At 35.4% G+C, this 19273-nt stretch overlaps 1 protein-coding gene across 3 annotated transcripts in view; it reads left to right on the plus strand.

Moving 5' to 3' along the window:
- Positions 1-19273, plus strand: part of UNC13C (unc-13 homolog C) — a 120784-nt gene that overhangs the window by 53424 nt on the left and 48087 nt on the right. For all 3 annotated transcript variants that reach the window (XM_048956844.1, XM_048956845.1, XM_048956847.1), the window contains 5 exons: positions 670-833; positions 6482-6632; positions 9178-9246; positions 10571-10660; positions 11971-12099. In XM_048956844.1, coding sequence (XP_048812801.1) covers positions 670-833; positions 6482-6632; positions 9178-9246; positions 10571-10660; positions 11971-12099 — 603 coding nt within the window. The remainder of the gene's footprint in view (positions 1-669; positions 834-6481; positions 6633-9177; positions 9247-10570; positions 10661-11970; positions 12100-19273) is intronic.

A 19273-nucleotide genomic window follows, 5' to 3' on the forward strand; every position in this document is an offset into this window, starting at 1 on the left:
GAACTAATTTGAACATTTTAAATTATTTCAAAGTTTTAAGACTTGGTTTGTTGTTTGGGGTTTGTTTGTTTTCCAGTGAAAGCAGACAGGAAATCGAATCTGCAATTTATGGATACTTACAGAGTTCAGTAATCTGAAAAGCATTCCATGACTTTACCTCTAAATAAAATAACAGGTTTGGTTTACAGTTTGCTAAACTTAAACATTATTGCACATGTTTCAGTGCTTCAGTGGCTTCTTCCATATTTCTAATTGTTTCCCTGCAGCATATTTTTTTAAATTGTGAATTTGAAATTTAAAGTTACAAATCCAATTCCTGTTGAAAGACTCCCCAGTGAGCATTATAACATCAGGATAAGCAAGGGCATTTAGGAGAGGAGTTTCTGCACTATTTTATATTGCAGTCTCTCTGTGCCAGTTCTCTGAGGTGACCTTATGTCAAGAAGATAGATCAAAGTGCTGAATCATGGGCCTGCACTACTAGAGTTCAACAAAAGCATTTAGTGTCTTGGGTATTTTGTTTGCCAGATGATGGTTCATTGATGCCAGCCTTCAAAGGAAAAAAATAAAAATCTAAGTGAATGAGCATGTGGCTGATTATATAAAATATACTTATAGAATGTCTTTTAAAAACTTCATATTCCTATTTGAAAAATTTCTTGCATTTAGAATCTATTCCACTACTTGACAGAAGTTAAATCTAATGGTGTGGTAAAAATCCCTGAAGTTAAAGGTGATGATGCCTGGAAGGTGTACTTCGATGCTGCTGCACAAGAAATTGTAGATGAATTTGCGATGCGTTATGGAATTGAATATATTTATCAAGCTATGACGTAAGTATTTTCATGTTTGTCTTTTTTTCTGTTTTACTCTACTGTCAAGAACGTGTTTGAGGGAACTGATGAGTTCCAAGACTTTGTGACTCTGTTTTCCATTTCACACTTGTTCTTGAATCTGAATTCTGACTGTCCTTTGTGCCCCTCTGACTCACTGAAGGGCTGCTTAGCTGCACCAGCATTGCGATATTTTATAAACATTTTATAAACTATTACTGATATTATCACTAATGCATTACTTAATCCTTATGATATTGAGCAAGGATCAGGGAGACTTCACCTTCCTTAACTGGGGTTGGGTTACTTTGCTAGCTAGAACAGAGTCTAACAAGCTGTGTACCCCTCCCCAGGAATACAAAAATTATTTACAGAATGCCAGCAATGGATATAGTAACCTTTCATATCAAATGTAAATAACTAATGCAAGCTGCTTTTAATGGTATTAGAACATATCTCTACATCCTTCACATTGAAGTAGCTATGATTACTTTAGAACACAGCACTTCTGAGCTTAGTTGGAAGCCTGGGGATACAAAAGCTATATCATACAATCTTGACTTGTCCAGAGGAGAGTTTTCTGGTGAAAAGGACTACGTTCTTCTCCTATTGCAACTGTAGGAAAGCAGAGGGCTCCAAATGAGTACATTATGACTACAGAAAGCTGACAAGGAACTTTTAATTGGAATATTTATTTTGTTTCTTCCATCACTTTACAGTCCAACCTAAAAATATGATCCTCTTCTGTAGTATGAAGGTACATAAACACAGAAAGTTTTCTTTTTATTGCAAGATATAAGGACAAAATCTGGTATTGCAATGAACGTGTCCTTCACTTCATTGTGAATTACTGTATTGTACATCTAATAGGAAAGTAGAGGTGTCTTTGCAATATATACTTGTTTAATGGTCTTCCTCCAAAGACCTCAAACAACTTTTCACAGAAGAATTTAATTAAGCCTAACTCTTCTCGTGTGGTACTGTATATTCACACTACATATGGAGGAACACATGCAATAAGTTTCGTGAATAGAAATTGGAATTTCTAATTCCATATTCTTTGTTTTGTTTGATTTTTCATGTTTGCCTTTCCATCAGGTGTGTATGTCTTTATATCTTATATTTGTAGATTACTGGACTGTGCAAATCAATCCAAAATATATCTCAATTATGTTGATGTTCTCCTTTGGACACTGTACCCCAGTAATAATACCTTAGGATGAATTGAAGTATGATTGAATCCTGATGTTAGAGACAGACAATCCACATTTTTACCAGAAAAAATGCAGACAGTTCTTTCCTGAAGGATGCCCAATTAGAAAGGCTTATTCTCATTTCAAGATACAGCTATCAAGATATATAACTATCCCCTTTCTAAACAAGGAAATCCAAATGTGGAATTCATGTGAAAGAAAAAAACAATCATTAACCCAAACCAAAAACTAAGGTAAAACAAAAAGGCTGTTTGTGTTGCTACAACTGAAGCTCTTTGAAAAAAATTGACTTTATAGGTTCTATAATTCACCTTTTATTTTTAAAATCAGTTTATTTTTTTTCAGTTGGATAAAGAGATGAAAAATGATTGGGTTGGAAGAAGAAAATTTATTTATTCTTCTAGCAGCCAAATAAGAATAGTTAGCTATGCTAATGTATGTTATGCATATACATGAATTCAGAAGAAAATGAAAATGAAAATAGGTACAATAGAAAACAGATGAAAAAAGCAACATATCAGTGATCCAAATGGCCTCTGTTTTGATGATTCCAGTGATGGATGTAATTTATGTTGTGATTATGATGTCTTGAAGGAGTCATACTGGAAGTTTTTTTACCTACTCATATTAAGTAACGTCCCCATCAGCAAGGAAGAATTTACTTTCTATCGTTCCTCTTCCAGTGTAATTTATTTCTCTTTGGAAGACAAGAAACAGGGTACATACTGAAATGGTTTTGACTAGATAATGAAAGTATACATAGCATCACCATCCTAGATCTACTCTGTAGTAGAGTCAAGTGCAGTGAAAGCTGAATTTTATCTTGCTGGCAAGTCACTACAGGAAGCTTCAGTGCTTCTGAATCAGCAACATTTTTCTTATTCTGGAAAGTTGATAGGCATTAACTATGCCATCTTGTTTTCCAAAAGGCACACAAATCATCAGTTGAAGTAATTTTCATTGATAGCTTTTGCTTACAAGCAGTGTGTGTTAATGAGCCTTCTTTCTTTGCCTGTTCACACTACCAGAAGTACTGGAAGACTCCCAGGCAGTGAGGGATCATCAGGAATCGGCATAGTAAGAAAGTTGCAAGATAAAGCTGGCAGACCTGAATTAAAATATATGACTCTGGGTTAAACAATGCAATATAAACTCTAAAATATGTGATGCTTGGTAATGTTTGCTGTGATATACGTGCCCATTGGAAAGAGTTATTACTCATGCTACTGGTTGCTGTTTTCAGAGATCGACAAAGACAAGCAAGGAATTTCCTTGATATATTTTTTAATTTATTTCAGCAAGCAGAAACAAGCTTTCAGATTTCTTACCTGGTTTACCAGCACTCTCAGAGTTATGGCCATTCTTAAGTGTGATAAATGTAATAGGCTCTGTGAACTTTACAGATTTTATTTAATGACACAAATAAAAAATTCACGTAACCTTGACAGTGATGTTGTCATCAACATCACTAATCAAATTACTGGTGCAATGGAGTAGTGATCTAAATAATGATGTTTATAAACAAAATTATATTTATGGGTTTAATTTTTCCTTACAACAAATAAATATAATTTGATTCTATTTTCAAGATAGGAGCTCAAACCAGGTGTTGGATAGTTCAGTGTGTGTATTCATTAGAAGAACCTGCAGAAGTGACCTCACTAAACTCAAATTTTGACACAATTTTTCCACAGTCTGTCTTGTCTCCTGTGGACAGTTATCATAATGGATTTTCCTATGGCAACTGCTGGTGATTCCCTTGAGCAGAGCATATGCTAGAAGTACGATTCCTAAGGGTGAATAATTACTGCTTTCATATCTCCAGCTTAAGGTTTTTCATGTACTGTGGATCTTTAGGTCTATTACAAAATTCTTTGAAATTGTAAGTCAGTTTTAAAATCATATGTTAATTATTTTGGTGTCAATTAAAAAAGAAAAAAAGAAAAGAAAAAAAAAAGATCATCAAAGGATTGTAGCAGTTGGAAGGGACCTCTGGAGATCATCTAGTCCAATCTGCCAAAGCGGGTTCCCTACAGTGGGTTCCACAGGAAAACATCCAGGCAAGTTCTGAGTGTCTCCAGAGAAGTAGACTCCACAATCTCCATAGACAGCCTGTTCCAGTGCTCTGTCACCCTTGAAGTAAAGAAGTTTTTCCTTGTGTTCATGTGGAACTACTTATGTTCCACTTTGTGCCAATTTCCCCTTATCAGCATCGCTGACATGAGCCTGGCCCCATCCACTTCATTCCAGTCCACTGCGTATTTATAAGCACTGATAAGACCCCTTCTCATCCTTCCCCAGGCTGAACAGCCCCAAGTCTCTCAGCCTTTCCTCATAAGGGAGATGCTTCCAAGCCCCTCATAATCTCTGTTGCCATTTACTGCACTCTCTAGAAGTTTCCTATCTTTCGTGACCTGAGGAGCCCAGAACTGAATGCAGTACTCCAGATGTGGCATCACCAGGGCAGAGTGGAGGTGGGGGATCACCTTCCTTGATGTGCTGGCCATGATTTTTTTATGCACCTCAGGATACTATTGGCCACAAAGGCACACTGCTGGCTCATGGTCAACCTTTTGTCCTAAGGACATCCAGGTCCTTCTCAGCAGAGCTCCTTTCCAGAAGGTCAGCCCCTAAACTGTACTGACGCATGCAGTTATTCTTCCTCCAGTATAGGACTCTGCACTTGCTCTTGTTGAACTCCATAAAATTCCTTTCCAACCTGTTCAGGTCCCTCGGAATGGCAGCACAGCCTTATGTGTCAGCCACTCCTCCCAGTTTTGTATCATCAGCAAGCTTGCTGGGGGTGAAGCATGTGTCTCTACGTATATTTCTCAAAATTCATGTGATGAATAGATCTGGTGACATTTCTTTTACCTTTAATTTTACCTGCAACTGGGGAATATCACCTAGTATCACTATTTTATACAAAGGAAATTGTTTTTCCAATTGTTTATAGTAAACATGTGATCTGCTGAAAGATTTTCTTAATTAGATAGCTGGGTTCCTTTTTTAAAGATTCATACTGCAGTATTTAAAAGCACTTCAGAAAAGCACTGGCAATTAATGAAATGGTATTATTCCAGTCAGCTGGGAATGTTGACTTCTATTACCTGCTCATGTGATTGATTTGTTGTGGAGATGAGCAGTTCCCTGGAATTTCTTAAAATTTGGGTAATAGCAGCTAAAGATATACCTTAAAGGAATGCTGAGAAATGTTTGCAAAACACTTTGAATGTGACCAGGACGATATGAAATTTACACATCAATACAGATCACCATATTGATATAATTCTGAGCCTGTGATCTATAAGCTGAACGTGAAAGTATTCCAGTGAGTCTAATGCTAGAGAAAGCCCAGGGAGTTGGTCTCCTGTCTTGGCCTCAAAATGTTTCAGATAGAAAGGAACCTCTCAAACACACACTGAAGCTGTAGATTCTCTTACATATGAAGCCTGCCTCTTCTACCTCCCAGCTGGAGCTCTTTCCTTCCAGACTCTTTGCCCAGTCAGATAAACTAGAAAATCCAGCAATTATTCTCTTTCTTAGTCTAGCTTTGGGAGGGATTAAGGCCTTGATTCGTCACACTATCCCTTTCTGCTGTAATCTTATTTCCTTAACCATTCCAAGATTTTGGACAAAAATGAATATGAATACTTGGATTTTCTTTAGATGTTTGTATATATGTAATTAATGACTCTTTCTTTTTTCTTGAAAGTTGATTTAAATTATAAGAGGATTTATCGTGAGATGCAAAAATGTTTGAAAATTACAATTTTCCAGCCAGTTGCATTTCAATTACAGAATAAATTGCTTTCATCTTTACAGTAAATTACCTCATGGATCACACATGCTCTTAAGTACTCATTGGTTATTACATCCAGAATGAGTTCAAGACTTGTCCTATATTGAGCACAGTGATCGTCTAACTGTAGTGATGGATGGATGCGTTTAGCATCACTTTTATCTTGCCAGTAGTTGATTATACCTAGAATGTCTTTATATGTCTTCAGATATACAAGTTCTGTTAGAGGTCCCATTGACAAAGAATATTGTGGAGAATAGGTTGACCAGTGATTTTATAGAGCCCATTTATCTAGGTACTGAATGGAAGATAGCAGCTATCAGGTTTATTAATGAAGGTTGATTCATGAGCCTGGACATCTGCAGAGTTTTGGAATTTTCTTTTTTTTTAATGGGTATGTGACCTAGCACAGATTTCTGAAGTAAAATTTGCAATTTAGATGTCTCATTTGTGAAGTAAATGGAAGTGTTGGAGAGGGCTTAGTTTAGAGCAATGTGAGGTACTGGCAGCCCAGAGCATATTTTTAAGCTCATTTCTGAATCTGTAATGAATGCAACTGAAAAGAAATTATAATGACAGAAAGTGCAGACTCCTTGCCACCTTTAATAACTGTCAGTTTGTTTGAATTATAGGCACTTCTCCTGCCTGTCTTCTAAATATATGTGCCCTGGTGTTCCAGCAGTTATGAGTACATTGTTGGCCAATATAAATGCTTTCTATGCTCATACTACAGCAACAACAAATGTATCTGCCTCAGACAGGTTTGCAGCTACTAACTTTGGGGTAAGTAGACTTCTTTTTTAATAGAATAGTACCCCTTACTTTCCAATATATGATAAAATAACAATTTCTGAATTCTAATTTTAAAAAAGTTGATCATTTAAAAGAATGAGTTGCTGTACGCTTTCAAAGATTTTACCAAGTCTTTACAATCAATCACTATTAAATCTGTGGAAGGTAGGGTATAAATCATCTACTGTATATGTATAGAACTAAAATGTTTATAAATCAGTTTTTACTTTTTTATTGCAGTGGGTCCTACAGACTATAAAAACTGCATAAGCTAAGTACAGTTTGCAGTTGCTTGCTGGGTATGTCATTAGCAAATTCATTAACCTAAAAGACCCAGGCATAAATAATTGTAGATAATAACTTATAGATAGATAGATAGATAGATATCCATTGTTACAGACATATATTTTATGAAATAGTGCTGAATTGACCAAGCCCTGGCTTTAGGCATCAGAATTTTAGGCAGAATTTCAGACTCTAACGTGGTAGCACTTTGTTGTCATATAACAACAACTCCTTGTGTGGACTTATATCTCACACTGGAAATATAAATGATTTTTAAAAAAGAAATTCACAGTATATTCTAATCTACTTCCCTCCCTTCACCATGGGTGTGAGAGCAGGAAGGGGGAGGATTAATTCAAGGGCGATGCTTACATATCTGCTGTTAAACGTGATATGGTCAGTGGTTGTGTATGAACACAATTTGATACTGAAAAATGAATTCCTGCTCACCTTCCTCTTTTACTTGTATAGCTAATATCCAAGACATAAATTAACATTATATATGAAGGTTTCCTTAAATGCTGTTTATGAATGTTTATGAACATAAAATCAAATACTAAGCAGTTAAAAATAACTGAGTATGAATTATAGTGATATGAAGTAGCGTCAGAGGTAGTGAAGCTCTTTTATATTTTAAGGTTCGCTATGAAATGTGAGTATTAAGTTTCCTTTATATGTATTATGAAAATCAGAATGTTTATGATTTAATTACTGGAATATTGCTCTGTACTTATTCTAGTTTGTATAAACTAATTGATGGCATACTGTGGAATGAATCTACATCTTTTTGAAACAAGACAACTCGCTCCATGCTTGAGCCCTATTAGACTTTTGACTTTTATCCAGCTTTTGAAATGTAGACTGTTTCATTGTGTTTTCCATTCTTTCCTTCCATTTTGCTAATGATCTGAATTACTTTTTTTCATCCTCAGATTGGAGAGAGATTAAATCCTCTCTCTGACGTTAATGCCAGTGTTTACCTTTGACACAATTTCCAATGCAATTCATGGTTCAGCAGATGGATAGAAAGATAAGAGTAGTAAGCATCACTAACAGAGATTTTTGAGATCTTTCTTTAAAAAATTGGCTTATAAGCAAAAAGTTATTTTACTGTCTTGTTCAAAAGGCGTTTGTTAGTGGATAGCTGCACATCATTCATCAAGAACATCTCATTTCAAGACCTTAGGCTACAGCTGGGAAGGATTTGGCTGATGGAATACTTTAATGCAGATTTATAGCATGACAGAAAAAAATCCTTTTGATTGATCCCTTAAGGGAACCATGCCACATTGGTGGCTTTAGGTGTAGGTTAGTGTTCCACTGAGGGATAGGAGGGATAGTGCACAAAGGGCTCTGTTTTATTATTAGTGCATATCCTATTTCACAGGTAGCATTATGAGAGCTATTGGATTTCGCTACTTCCAACATTCTGCTGCTTTTGCATATGTTGGTAAGAATTTATGCACTGCATTGATGTATGTTCTAATATGAAGAACAGCAATTAAAAACTCTCATTAATATTGCTTGGGAATGGCACAGATTAGCTGGTTATCTCATAGCAAAATGATTTCACTACAACTCATCTATGACGATGACAAGGTAATCTTAATGTTTAAAATGTAACGGCATAGATTACTTGGTTTATTCTTCCAAAAGCCACTGTTTCTGAATTGTTTATTTTCAATCATACTTTTACATCAAATTCTGTTGTAAATGAACATCATTTCTTATGTGGGAAGAGGAAGTCATTTCTTCAAGAGTATGAGTAATTGCAAGGCAAATATGAAAAGTTTAAGAAGCTCATCTGTTTCAGTAAGCCCTGATAACATAGCTGAAAACTTTGGATTTTTGTCACAGACAGCAGACGACATTTTTCAGTTCTTAGGTGGTTTGTCTGGGTTATTTAACAGTGTGTCAGAAAGGTAAATACTGTACAGGAAATCCTCCATCATCTCTGTAATGCACTGCATGGCAGCACAGTGTTGAATGCGTACAAGGTAAATGGCAATACAAAATAAAAGCAAAAGCACAGTAGTAAAAGATGCATTGCCTGCCTCAAAGCCCAGATATCTTGGACAGTACTCTTATATGAAAGAATGGAAAATAATCTATCTTTCAAATGAATTAAGAATATAAACAGATTAAATGATTTCTTAGAAATTTGAAAAGAAAAAAATTGAGTTGTAATTTTACCCTTGTTTACAAAAATGTGCTAGTTCTTATGCAAAGTATTCTCGTTTTCATTTTACAGAGGGAAAAGTTCATTAAACTTCTGGACCAATTGCATAATTCTCTGAGGATTGATTTATCTAAATATAGGGTAAGTTTATCATATTTTACCTAGATGACCCAAATGTGTTTTCCTACAAACATCCTTGTGCACTTTATCTGCTTTAAAGAGGTTTTAGAGATTAATTGTTCCTGTGGTATAGAAGCTGTAAAAGAGTGCTAATAGAAGACCCCAAATCCTTAAGATCAAAACCTGCAGTGTTTAAGCATTTTAACTATTTTTCCAATTTGATTTTTTTTTTTTTTTTCCCCAAAAGCTACTAAAGAAAGTCAGGGGATGAGCAGACATTCAGGAAAGTATAGGATTCAATGACTTCAGTAAGTTAATTCACCATTTAATTCAACTGGGATTTACCTTTCACTGATGTACTGTAAATTGCAGTTATTGATGGATCTATTTTGAGAGGTGCTACAGCCACTGAGATTAGATCCTAGGAATGTTGAGAGTTGACTCTTCATTTTTCTAGATGATAGGAATCCTAATTTTACTTATGCCTTATAGAAGTTCTTTCCACTGAGTCGTGCCCAAACCCATCCTTCTCTGGAAAGAGGCATGCATGAAAACCTGCCACTTATCATACCATTCTCTCTCTATCTCCATTTCACTGGATCATGATGTTTTTTAATGAACAGTAATTAATAAAGACTCCACCAGCTTTAGCTCTCCTTTCAAATTCTAGGAATGGCAGCACAAAGCTCAGGATTGTCTTTGTTCAATCTGGCTTGCTTTTAAAATGGAAAGATGGAGAGAATATTTAAAAGAACCCTAAGGCATGAGAGATCACAGAAGCTGCATATACTCTGTGTTTAAGACCTAACCCTTTGCAGTTAACTGAGTTATTTTAATGTTGAAGAATGTTACTCAGGTTATACTGGGGCATAAAGATGTTTGGCTGATGTTTCATTATCATGAATCCTTTTAAGTAACAGTACTTACCATCAATCTTCCTGCAAACCTAAAGATCACAGCATAAATTTCATGAATGATTCCTTCAGTAAGCTTACTGAATCTATGGTCACCAGTGAATTGTGTGCTGCGGAAAATGCGTGAATGATTTTCGTTAGCAACACTTCCCCCGATTTCTTGTTGTATTTTTTTTATTAATGTTTTGAAATCATCACAGTAATTTAAATAATTCATATTACAGACCCAGTAGTACTATCAGAAGTGCTCCTATTCATGTGAAAGGAGATATTTATTCCTAGCTTCCTCACAGGCAGAATTAAGGCAGCAGTGAACATTTCTAATCCTTCCAAGCATCACTTTTCTTTTTCCAGATAATTTTTTTTCCTAGTTTTTCAATTATCTTACCTTCAACTTCCATTTCACAATTCCTCTCTTCCTCACTCACCAGGATAACTTTCCTGCCAGCAATTCTGAAAGACTTCAAGATCTGAAATCAACTGTGGACCTTCTTACCAGCATCACATTCTTTCGAATGAAGGTATTGTCCTTTACTTGCACTTCAATTATCTAGGAAGCTAGTATTAAAATTCTCTTGATCATTTCTTAATCAATTCATCTCCTGCAGTTTTTCAATCTCTCAATTTCCCAAGATCACTGTTGTAGACATGAGCAGATCACACTAACAATGTGGTAAAAATAAACCCATTCTCTTTGAAAAATTTTCAGCTACGTTTTCCCTTCCTAATAATTACTTTACATGTTCTGAAGGAAACAAAACCAACAACAATTAAAAACAACATTTTAATTAAAGTCAAGACAAATAAAGGAAAATCAATTTCCTTAAGAATATGAATCATCCAGACTGTGCTCCTGGTAATATCACGTGTGAAATAGAAAAGCATATCTGATAACTCTTATTTCTTTCATCAATCTAGAGATTCAGATCTAAGTGATAGAGTTTAGAATGAAGAGTGTCAAATTGATATTACTGGGTGGGAATACTGAAACACTAAACGGAGTTTGTAACAACAGATTGTGATTTCACTGTGTTAGGCACAACATAAAGAGAATTAAAATGACTAATTAAATTGGAATTCAGATTAATGTTTCCTAAAGTGGAGTAAAAAGCTAGAGTTTTTGATGTAAATAAATGAAAAGCAATTGGGCTGGTATTCAGAGAAAATCACATAATCAAAGGCCTAATGTTAACTTAAAGAGGAAAATTTTAAGGGAAAGAAGGAAAAATCAATCAAAAAGAGGAAAATCAAGGGAGCACATAAACAGGAAGGGGAATGGCTGTTTACAGGGGTGTATAGTGACAGGACAAGAGGAATGGTTTTAAACCGAGACAGGGAGGTTTAGGCTAGATATTAGGAGAAAGTTTTTCACACAGAGGGTGGTGAGGCACTGGAACAGGTTGCCCAAGGAAGTTTGTGCATGCCTGGAGGCATTCAAGGCCAGGCTGGGTGTGGCTCTGGGCAGCCTGGTTTGGTGGTTGGCAACCCTGCACATAGCAGGGGGTTGGAACTAGGTGGTCATTGTGGTCCTCTTCAACGCAAGCCATTCTATGATGATATTTTGATGTTTAACCTTGGGTATGGGTGTTTCTTCCATTCTATGAATAATTTCATTCAAGTAACATGGTGATATCACTTATTTGCTTAGCTAAAGTATGCTTTAATGCATCTTTAAATTTAGATCAGTGTGAAGTCAATGTGAGTTAATACATTATCATTACTGTATTTCAACACTTGTGTTCTTGTATTTCAAAACCACATTCATTGCAACATTTGGATTTTCTCTATTCCACCTGATTCTGAAATTGTCATTTATGAAATGTTTTCTTAGGTCCTTGAATTACAGAGCCCACCTCGAGCCAGTACTGTGGTGAAAGACTGTGTGAGAGCCTGCCTGGACTCAACATACAAATATATATTTGACAATTGCTATGATCTTTATTCCCAATTAATAGACCAGGTAAGGCTCCATGCTTCACTCAGTCGTTCCGGTTGGCTTACAGTAAGTAAATACACAAAATCCCTGCATTGTCTGATATGAAAGCACTTGAGTTATTTTATTTTCATGAAAAAGAGCATAATATAATAAATAAATCCGCAGACAAATGTGAACTCCTAAATGGTTCGCAAGATGAGTTTCAAAATGAAAATGTCAGCCTATAAATTAGACTTCCCATTGGACACAGCTATAAAATCGTCCAATGACTTTAGGGAAGATGAAATTTAATTGCTTACTGTTCATTTATGATTCGTAATTGGAAAATAATTTTTAAAAATTCAATATTGCACTTCAGTGGTTGTAGGAAAGAGGTATTATACTCTGTGGAAAATAATATACTGCCTTTCCAGGTTAGTATTTTATCACCTGTGATGCATACTTTGATTCAGGCTTTAGAAGCAGAGGATAATCATGTAACATTTCTAAATAATAGTCTATCAGGGTGAGCTTTCCATGCAAAGTAATTACAGCATTTGTCATGTTCAAATGCCATGCAAAAGCCTCAAAAATGCTTTTTTTTTCTATAACACCGACAGAATTTATTCTATAAATAATGCTAAAATAAGGAAATTTGCAGAATTAAGCTGCTGTCTAAAAGGAGCATCACTGCTTTATCACGTTACCTCCTGTTCACTAGCTTTGCCTTCTGGGTGATACACTGGAAAAATGGTATTTTGGTGACTACTGTCCTGGAAATGATGAGTTATGTTGTTAGGCAAATACACATTTGCTGTGTAGTGTATCATAAATAAAAACATTTATACTACATGATATGAGACATGAAATTTAATTTGAAAGCACATCTCAACTGAATTAAAAAGCTGAATACCTGCATTCTAGAAGAGGAAATACAGGCCATCCATTCTACTTTATCAAATGAAAATGTTTTTTCTAATGTTGGATTCCGAACACATGAGAAGCTTATCTCTAGTTTTCAAACTTCTAGTGTAAGAAACTCCAACCAACACCTGTAGGCAGAACTCTTCTAGGAAATCAGTTGTATTTATTCAGCTGTAGCAATGACTGTCCAATAAATACAAAATTCAGTAACTTTAAGGCTTTGTGATTCTGCAGAAGCATCAAATCACAGTAAATAAGAAATCTCTGAAAGGTGATTTGTCGTAGGCTCATATTGATTTTTGCTGCTGGGTAACAGGAAACAGTTAAATTATTTGAATTTCTAAGTGCCTGAAATTTATCTTGCTGCAGCTACCTTGATACTACTGAAAACAAATTCATATTGTAGGTATTAAACAATGTAAAGTACAAACTATATGTATTGCTTTTATTACAGTACAAATGATTACACAGGTGATTTGTCTTTTTCCCCTATTTTTCATACAGCTTTATTTTCGTATTGTGGTTAATGAATTATTGCAGAAGGAAGTTTTCTACAGAATTCCTTGGGGGCTTTTTATTTGTTTGTTTGTACAGAGATGAATTACATTTATTCAATTTTCTGGAGAAGAAAAGTTAAATAAACATAGGAGGAGAAAGGGATTGTGTAAAGAAAGTCTGTAGGGAGAAGGGGGGGGAAATGATAGTCAGGCACTCCTGAAACTAACCTGACTTAGCACGTTTTCATTAGCTTTATCTTTGAGAAGAAGGGATGTGTAAGGCTTCCCACTTTCCTGCATGCATTTTTGTTGCTTTTATACTTCTGCATTTCATTTCTTCTCCATGAGACACCATTTTTTCTTGTTCTTATGTTACACTTTCATCATGCAGAATTGTTTTAAAATTGTTGTTGTCTGTTTTCTTCTAAAGGATGTTTGTTCTTTGTTCCTGTGATAACCTTGAAAAAGAGCATGTTTAGTCAAAGAGCACTAACCTGCTAATTATGAGCACAGGCTGGTGATTTTAATTTTATCCATTTTCCTCACATGGCTGCAGGTAGCACAGCACCCATTTCTGCAGGCAACTTTTACCCCCAAATAATCAAGAAGCACACTCTAAAGGGTTCATGTATACATTTATTCTCCAACAGAACGTACTGCAAGCTGAAGACCACTGTGAATCAGTGGGAGCAGCAACTTCAAGCATAACATCTATTTGCCTTACCAACAGCTCTGGTGTTGTTTTGTTTGGTTTTTTTTTTGTTTTTTTTTTTTTTTTGCTAACATTTACGATGCAGGAATTTGAATTTGTTTGTTAAACATAGTATGGGCAATTGCTAGCCTGGATATTGATAAGTCTGCAGAGCTTATCAGCAAAAACTTGAGTTAACAGGTAAATGTGGAATACGATATAATCTTCTGCACAGCACTGCAAAACCTACAGTAGCAGATAGTCTAAAATGCAAGGATGTTGTAGACTGCTTTGGTGGAGAATGTAAAGCAGGTTTAAATTGATGTCTCTCTCCAGATTAGCTTTTTAGAACAGAAGGATGAGTGAGGCCTTGTTACATTATTCATGTCTTACATACTTATTTTGACATCCTGTACTTACTGATAGAATGGTATGAAGTCCTTAAAATAATAATAATAGTCTGCAAATATTCACTCAGCTGCAAAAACAAATTAACTGCAGCTTCCTCATAGTGGCATACCTCGTCTGCTCCCTTTCAGCAAGCATCCAGCAGGTGAGTTTGTATGTCAAAAATTTTTGAAGGCAAGTGTCAAACTATAAACTGATAATAACCTAGCAAATGTGGGAATTTGAGTGAAAATTAGAAGAAAGTACAATAGAAATTGTATAAATAGACAATATACAAAATAACTCATCAGAAATCAATTGCATGCAATCTTAACTGAGGGGAAAAGTTTCTGTTTCATGGCAGGTGGTAGGTAACTGGGGAAATTTAATTAATTAGCTTTAGTAAAGAAATTAATAAGATGATTCAGTTTAGAGCCTAAATTCTGCATCAGCTCTAGGGTAGTACTCATTGTCCTCTTACTGTTTGCCATCAATACATCTGCACACAGAACAGCTGCTAAATACAGTTTGTTGGAATCCAGAGCTTTGAAGGATTTCTGGCGAATCAAGGCATATTGCAGACAGATTTGTGGCATTGCAAATATCATCATGAAGCAGAAAACAATAATGTAATTAATATTCTATTAGCATTATTTCAAAAACCTTTATTCCAGTTACCATAGATTTCATCATTGAGCCTTCTTCATTAACCATTCTCTTAATCTCTGCTTGCTTTCCTGTTCAATGGAGGCCTCCTCCAAAAGGAAACTGAGTTCATGGTAGCATGGTGGGGAGCAAAGGAGGCTCATGTTTTAGCTGCACAGCTGAGATTTGAGCTGTGAGGAGTGAGAGCTGAAACCAATGAACCCCAAAGCAACAAGACATGGTTTGTATATAGGCCACCACCTGCTCTCACTCAGGGGAAAGACTGGCAGCTGCTGTCTTGCTGAAGCCCACTGCAGGCTTGGAGCTTTACTGTGCTTCACTTCTTGCCTGAATCATCCTGTAGACAGCATTACCGTTACTTAAACAGTAGTATTTCCATCTGCACAGAAGTGGTAGGTTCCTGCACATTATACTACTATGTGTGCAACCCATGTTAATCACCTCCTACATTTGCCCTTCTCTACAACCTGAAATTCTCAAAGGCACTTCCACAGTATTACTAGAAAATATGCTGTCTGAACATGTGTAATTCTCTGATTGTAGAAAGAAAATGAAATAAATGTTGTAAAAGAGGATGGTTAGGGTGGAGATCGGAGAGTTTCCACTGCAAGAAGAATGAGCAGAAAATCACTGAATATGCTCAGCAATCTTTGCTTCCTCTTTTTATTACCTTCATGTCAGACAGCCAGCCACAGTTGGAAAGCAAATGTCTTGCAGCAAAATATCACTCTCTGGGAATAACAGTATTTCCTGGAGTGAAGCATGGCAAATGCTAACAGTATGCAAAAATGTCATCCTACCTTTTAATAGCAAGATAAAAAAAACAGCTGATTAAGAATAAAATAAATAAACAACAACAAACGAATACAAGAGAAAGTAGAACATGACACTGACAATCTTACAAATATTTATTACAGTTTTCATTATTTGAGACAAAGCATTTCATTGAGGAACTGTCTAATTCCTTATGCAGCAGATGTAGAATCTTCTGTTGACACTGAGCTCAGGGAAGAGCTAGATGTCTTATGCTGAAAAAAATAATGCTGTCAAAAGCCAGTTTAGGAAGAATATTGCTAACTTTCTGCCTCAGTTTACAAATATGTTGCTGTTTCTATTTTAAGGAAACAAGTAAAAATTTCCAGAATTTTTTTATGTTCTCAATAAATGAAGTTCCTTCAGGAATCCTCTTGCAGTTTTGTCCTGAGAGAATGTATGCAATGTAAGTGTGAAAGTATGAAACAGAAAATAAAGTTATGCAGTAGCAAAAACTGTTTTCCTCTCTGAATGCTACTTTTCAGGCACACCATTTCAGTATAATTAGGCTGTGAGGGATTCATCCTATTTACACACTGATTTAGACACTATGTAAATACTGCACGGATACTGTTACACTGTAAAGGTATTAAGTTTTCTTCTAATTTCCTTTTCCCTGAAACTGATCAAAATTTTAACCCAAACCTCTTAGTAATCTTGATACAATGTGAGTGATTTTATTTTGCATTAATTCTATGATGCTTTTTTAGATTTTCTTTTCCAGTAGGTGTGAGATCACTGCTCAAGTCAGTGTCAGCCTTGGCTCTGCCTGCTGTTAGGACTTTCTCCCATTTCATGTCTTCCAAATAAGTTGTCATGCTTCTCATTAGTGTTAATATACTGTTGTGGAAATTTATTCTGCTAATTGATTCATGACAGCATTACTGCCCAGTGTGAGAGCAATCCTTGATTTCAGCTTGTTCAGTGAATTATGCATCCACCAAAAATGAAAAAGAAACTTCAGAAAATGACTTTTGAAAAGTAATGAATCATGAACAATAGCTGTTAACTGCTGACTTTTCTTCTTTATACACTTGAGAATTTGTTTTCCTTGACTTTTTAAATGTATTCTTAAAAATCTCCTCATGACTACTATCCTCTACAACAATAAGCAGTATTCATTGGCTTATGTATCTTTTCACTGTATTTGTGCATTTGTGTGTAAACTGAGTACACTGGGTATTTGGTTCAAATTTTTATACTACTTTTTTCTTGATGTACATAACTTGAGTGAATGGATTACTGATATTGAGATAATAATGGCAGCAACCATTACAGTGCAAAAATAACTTGAACGGCTTTGATCCTTTCTAACCTATCTGTCAGATTTTAGGATTCAGAATGAAAATTAAAACTGGGTGTGGGCAAAGCATATGCTTTTATTTCAGAGCATAAAATACATATCTTAATATCAGACTGCTTAAAAAATTACTCTTTAGGGCAATTTTGTAGAGGTCCTCTTGACTTTTAGAAGATTTCTGCACTCGAGCTTTTGTGGAAAGCACTTCTTGTGCTACTCAGACTTTGTGAACTAGATATATTTTTCCACCTATAATAAAGCATAGAATTTCACATTCTGTGATTAATTTTCACAGTCCCAAAACGTAGTTTCAGCTGCATGACATGGTAGATTTTTGCTGTGAAATGCAACTTTTGGATAGGATGATGGACTAAACATGAACCAGCTTTATCTTATCCAAGTACCTCTCAGTTAGCTTGCCTGAAATATTATCTAGCTTCTGAGAAACATATATAAATACTATTTGAAAAATATCTTTCTTATGGAAACAAAATCTTAATGTACACCAGGGAAAGGCCTTGTGAGTGACACTAATGCTCCAATATTCATTTCTGTTTTGAAAAACTTCTCTGTTTGCAGAGGTGGTTGCTGATATTAGTCATACCCCACTCACTGTAACTGCTTCTGAGCCTTGCCATTATTTCAGCTGTGTTAGACACTGAAGCTGCAGTATTTGTAGATGAACTCGGTTTGCAGCGGGGTTATCTGAGATTCTCCAGAGGCTGCAAAAACACTTTCAGTTATGTGTTGTTGAAATTCCCTTTTTGACACTCTAGATATTGTTAACAGATAAAAATTAATTGAGGTTAAGATAACGTTTAATTAATTCACTATGACACTAATAGAGGTCTAACCAAAGAGAAAAAGGATTCACTGTAAAGGTCTTATTTGGACTACAAGTGAGAAGTACAGAGAACGCATTCTTAAATTTAATGCAAATTTCAGTGAGGTGAAAATTAATAAATTCTCAGGCAAAGTTTCTAAGTGGTGAATATTAATACATACCTACAGCAATATTAAAAGGTGCAAAGAGCAGGCTTTCAATAAAAAAGCATATAAAACACTGCATTACTTGCCAAATTTTTATTAATGATTGGAGACTTCTGTTGATAATTCATCTGACATGTCAGTATCTCATGTCCTTACGTGGTCCTTACAGAAATGTAATGTGGCTCCTCAGGCTGTTTTGGATGCAAGCCTAGTTGTGGTTCCTTTCATTTACAAAAACATACAAAATTCCATTTCCCCAAAATAAAAAAGGAATAAACTACGCGTCTGGGTTTGCTCATGTTTATAAATCCCTGGAGAGATAACATCCTTCTTGAATATTCTGAGGTACCTTTTCCTAGTGTATCTCCAGGTTGTTTTTTTTTTTCCTTCTCTGCACTGTTTTCCTTTGCTTGTCTTAAATTGTTGTGGTTCTTGTCAATCTATCAGACCCTGTAAAAATGTCTGTGCAAAATATATTGGGCAATAGCTTTTGTTATTTTTGTTACTGCAAAATAAATTAAAGTGTAACTGTTTCTTTACTTAGAGTGAAGAGCACAGACAGTATTAGACCCAATAACTTTGGCATAGCTTAATCTACAGCAAAACAAGAAATATTTCTCATTATTAATTTATTCAGTGTTTATTATTTAGAGTATAAAAGTTCTATTTCAGCAGATCATTTTACCTACACTCTGTTTCAGCACAACAAAAACTTGAAGAATGAATTTAATGAAAGTATGGATATGCACAAAATGTAAAATCTGCTCTTGGCTGACTTGGATGCCTTAGTACTATGCCTGCAGCCACGTACAGGCTATTATACAGTTTACTTTAGTCTGGTTAGGTTGAAGACAGTGTTTATCCAATTTTTTTAGGATTCTTAATATGTCTAAGTAATAAGCTGTAGGTGGAAATTACCTAATAGTTTCTCTTTTTCTAATATATGCTATA

The sequence above is a fragment of the Lagopus muta genome, chromosome 10, assembly GCF_023343835.1.
Source record: "Lagopus muta isolate bLagMut1 chromosome 10, bLagMut1 primary, whole genome shotgun sequence".
In the NCBI taxonomy this organism is placed as follows: Eukaryota; Metazoa; Chordata; class Aves; order Galliformes; family Phasianidae; genus Lagopus; species Lagopus muta.